The sequence below is a fragment of the Teleopsis dalmanni genome, unplaced genomic scaffold (assembly GCF_002237135.1).
Source record: "Teleopsis dalmanni isolate 2A unplaced genomic scaffold, ASM223713v2 unscaffolded_contig_3641, whole genome shotgun sequence".
Taxonomy (NCBI): domain Eukaryota; kingdom Metazoa; phylum Arthropoda; class Insecta; order Diptera; family Diopsidae; genus Teleopsis; species Teleopsis dalmanni.
Window position 1 is genome coordinate 1 of NW_024035023.1, and position 4,607 is coordinate 4,607.

The 4,607-nt window shown below is 33.0% G+C and overlaps 1 protein-coding gene across 1 annotated transcript; it reads right to left on the reverse strand.

Annotated features, from left to right (window-relative positions):
* Nucleotides 1-611: 611 nt before the first annotated feature.
* Nucleotides 612-4,575, reverse strand: LOC119665141 (exportin-5-like). Its single transcript, XM_038074445.1, has 2 exons — nt 806-4,575; nt 612-747 (listed from the first exon to the last, which is right to left on the reverse strand). Exon 1 carries the CDS (start codon nt 4,525-4,527, stop codon nt 838-840), a length of 3,690 nt encoding a protein of 1,229 aa, XP_037930373.1. The 5' UTR covers nt 4,528-4,575; the 3' UTR covers nt 612-747; nt 806-837.
* Between the last annotated feature and the right edge of the window lie 32 nt (nt 4,576-4,607).

Here is a 4,607-nt window from a genome sequence, read left to right on the forward strand (position 1 = left end):
CTTAGATATATATTATGAAAATTTATAAAAAAATTTTTCGAAAAATCAAAGCCAATCCGGTTAACATTCTAGTTAAGCATCAAAAAAAGCACTCAATTTTTTTGTATAGTGGTTGTTTTGAAGCACTGGTCGAATACTAGTATTGACAAAAAAATTTGGTTCAGAAATTTTAATAATCACAACCGTTTAATTCGTTGATTAGCAAGAAACACAACAAAATACCACATATTGTTCGAGGGCAAGTTGTATAACGAACTATTTTAAAGAAAATACTTGCATGTATATTGCTGTAATAATTGTAAAATTTTAAACAATGAAAATTTTAATATCACTACTTAAACAAAACTCTACATTCAATATGATAAAGACTAAAATAAACTTATTTTCGTTATATTATTTCGTTGAAACATGAATTATATTATTTATTTATACGAAAAAACCATTCTGAAAAATATTTAGAGTCCATAATTAATTTTCATTTATTTCACATCTTACTTATTTAATATAAAATAAATACAATTTTTATACAAAAATAAACAAAGCATGCAAAAATTGTATGTTTTTAAATTTAAAATAAATAAAAGAATATTTTTATATAACGTTTCTTTAGATTTAAATAATATTAAAAATAAATAATTTTTATTTAAAAAATATTCTATTATAAAGTTATTGTAATTCGTATTTTGGAGAGCCACATTCAAACGTATTTGTACTGTTCAATTTAGAATTACATACAAGTCTTTTCATCTGAAAGTAGTTATAAATAATTATAAATATAGTAATGGAATTTTGTAAATGCACTAACTTTATGTGCTGATAATTATTTATTTATTTGGGTCATTTGCTTGTATGAAAAAGATTTGGTAAGCCTAAATTTTGGTGTGTTTCGATAAGGTCGATAGAATGTTTTATATTCTGTGACTGCATTGGTGGTAAATTTGATATTTGTATTTCGTGTCGAAATAATTGATTAATACTTCGCCCAACAAGATGTGTAGTAATCTTTTTAAAAAGATCCTTCTTCGTTTTATCAACCTTATTTCCTTTAACTGAGGCTACAGACATTTTTTCTTCAAATTTTCGAATATCAGCTATATTAACGCTTGGTACATACTGTAATATTTCTGTAAGCACACAAAATCTCGGTCGCAATAGTTCATAAAATTGTACCCCAAGTGTTATAAGTCCTGCTTGGTTAGTTTCATGTTGTCCATGTATTTGGAGCCCTTGTAAAACTGCAGTAAAGGCACTTGCAGCTTTGTTAACATCGATGAGTTGTTCAGCAGCTAAAAACCGCATGACTGGAGCTAATATATTAACAGCCTTTTTGCTACAAATACCGTCATTCCAAGATAGTGCACTTAGTAAAGTTCTTAAAATATAGTTACTAGTAATAGTATTTTTTAGTAATTTCGCTCCTAAGTCACTTATAATATCCGATAATAGTGCTGACTGTGTAGCACGGGAATGAGTAACGCCATCCATTGAATGCTCGTCGTGATCCATTACATCAATTGTGGCACAAGCGACATTATCTGCGCTTATCTGACCACCAACTAGTGCTATTTTTAAAATATCTAAGTATTCTCTTGTAAGGGTTCGATTTAACATATCTTCTAATACCTCTTGTGAATCGTTTAGTTCTTCACTGAGCTGCCCGGATTCATATAGAGATGTTATGTAGCACCATCGTGTCATTAGTCGGTCACACATTAGAGGTGTAATATGGACAAATAAAGGCAAAAGAACTGTATCGTAAAAAGCAGGCGGACACGAGTAAACAAATGGTTTAAAAAATACACGAATTATAGGACGTAAGCGATGATCAGGAACTTCCTCTAAACAGGCAAAAACACTACTTATTAAGGCTTCTGCAATACATTGTAGTTGATACAAGTCTCGTCCCAAAGATGGACCAGTCGATCCCAGCATATGATAGCATCCTTCATAAATTAATGTCATAAAGTGCTGCATTTTATCAAATGGGGTGTGTTGTTTTTTAATTGCAGGGTCCAGTGGATCAGTAGGCACGCTGCATACACCCATCAAGTTTTTCTTTTCATGTTCCAACATTGTATGTATATTTTTGTATCCATCAGAAAGTGTTTCCAGTGCTTCACGCCTAAAGAGCTCATTCAATATGCGAAGTAATGGTAGAATGTGAGGCAATAAGGGAATAATATAAGGTGAAGCTGGATTGCGATATATAGGATTTCCAAGTTCAGTGAATCCAACAACAAAACCACCACGTGAAGCACGATCAGGATCATCAGGCCATGAACATCGCTTAATTACACCAAGCACGATATACAATGCTTCTATAATGTTTCCTCGATTGGCACAATTTGGGTCACTTTCAAAAGGATATACTGGAGCTTTGTTTAAACCCACATAGTTCATAAAATCAAATGCCGATTTAAATACATTTGAAAATGTTGTCCAGCGATGCAAAACGTCCTTCAATATATCACCTATAAATGCAGACTGACGTTCGTAATCACAGAAATGATTGGAAATAAGTATAAGTGCTTCCTGCAAAGTAATTCTTTCCATTTTGCTTATTTGATGTTGAGGTTGTTGTACTATAGTCTTCACGTGTAAATTTATTTGATCGAAAACTGGTAACAACAACAATGGATATTTATGGCCTAACTTTACCATTAACGATGCCGCATGCCGACGTAAATTTTTACATGCTTGTAGACGATTCGAATTTTCTTTCGCATAGATATGCTTGTCATTATACACCAATGCCGTAAAAATTTTATCCAGCACTCTCGGCAAAAGTGAAACTCCACTCATAGCAACTACGTTGTTAGAACTTATTTGACAAGCAGACATACTAAGAAAAACAAAAAGCGCTGATATACACGACAACAATACAGAGAGTATCAATGGATTGTTTGTTTCTATTTTTAAACATTGCTCAAGAAGTTGTAAGCCTGATTGCACTGATGGACGTTCTGATACCATTAATATACGGCTGACTACACTATCAATTACAGAAACAAGAGCTTCCCATTCTAAATAAATTGGGTCTTGAACACTACAAGATTCATTTCCTGTTTCGGTATGAGCTTTTGATAAGCGAACATTCAACCATTGTTCACAGCATGCAAATGTGATAAGCGGTTGTATCAATGTTGTTTGTCTAAATAGTTCCAGGATATCAGCACGACATCGATGATAAAAAATAGCAAATTCTTCTTCACTGTCAAATTCTAAACAAATATATGCTGCCGTGCTTATATTCAGTGGTATGGTACGACTATTTGGATACGATGTTTTAATAATTTTAGGTGCAATAACTTCAATGAGTTTTTGCACGTATATATTTATAACATTATCTTTTGCAATGGCATCGTGCTTAATCAGAATATTCCATATAAGACAAGCACCATGAGTTATAGTCAAAGAGGGATGTCGTGTCAAAGATAAAATGCATTCTAAAAAGATTTCAAAATGAGGAGGTCTATGCATTGTACCTTCTTCCTTTCCCCAAAGTACATACAATTGCTGAGCCATTCCATTTAAAACAGTAATTATTTTTTTTAAAAATATGTGATTTTGTTCAAAAGACGTAGGAACTGTTAAATCTGGTAATACTTGGCTAGCACTGAATATATAACGCATTAATTCCTCTCCAAACAACATTAATAATGGTTTCCTTTCTTTTAACTGTCCTTTCCGATTTGTAATTTGCGACAAACACTCAGCGGAGTTACATTGAAAGGCCTTATCGTTTAGTAGTATACATAGTATTTGAAGCAATTTACCATTGCTACACGTAATATGACTTATTGAAACCCACTCAACAAATCCAGTTACAGTTAATAATACCATATCCACAACGCGACTATGAGCTTTAGCTCTTTGATAATTTGTATGTGTTGTAGCTTCGCGAAATGCAGTCACATGGAGTTCCACAAGCCGTAAAAAAAATTCAAATATATCATTCATGTTATTCGTAAGAGCTTGGTACATATCTTTTCGACGTTGATTTGACTCTATCGTCTGAAGTATCGCAACATCTTCCACTAATCTTAAAAATACTAAAAGTACTAACTCTGTTTGACATTCTCCTTTTGTACATGCTTCGGAAAGTTCGGATAATAGACTTGTCCATTGCTGTGGCCATTCCCTCTTTATCATTTCAACAATTATACGCGATAATGCATCTTTCAAATGAGCTAAACTGGCGTCCTCTGCAGGACCTACTCCCAATAATAGCAACTTCATGGCATTTTCTTTAATAAATATTTTTTCTTCGTGTGCGATGCAATTCCACTTCAGCTTAATAGTATACTCCATTAGCTGGAGTCCAAAATGTTTGACATTTTGTCCAAAGTGAGGTGCACTAGCTAAGTATAGCCCTACTTCAGCACATAGAGGAGATTCCTCTTTAAACCGTTCGCAAGCAATGTAAGCTTCCATACGAGCTTGTTGAGTTGTTTGTGGATGCATTATCAAGTCAACGGCTTTTGCAAGCTCCTCAGCTAAAGCAGTTGTTGATGAATGTTGTGTCATTGTTTTGTGATTTCAACTGTAAGATTAGAATTTAGATGTTATTTCTCCTTTACATTAAAAATTCTATTATTACTCACGTT

What these genes read in the sequence shown, in the direction of transcription:
- LOC119665141 (XM_038074445.1), bottom strand. Translation starts at nt 4,527, where the DNA reads ATGACACAACATTCATCAACAACTGCTTTAGCTGAGGAGCTTGCAAAA.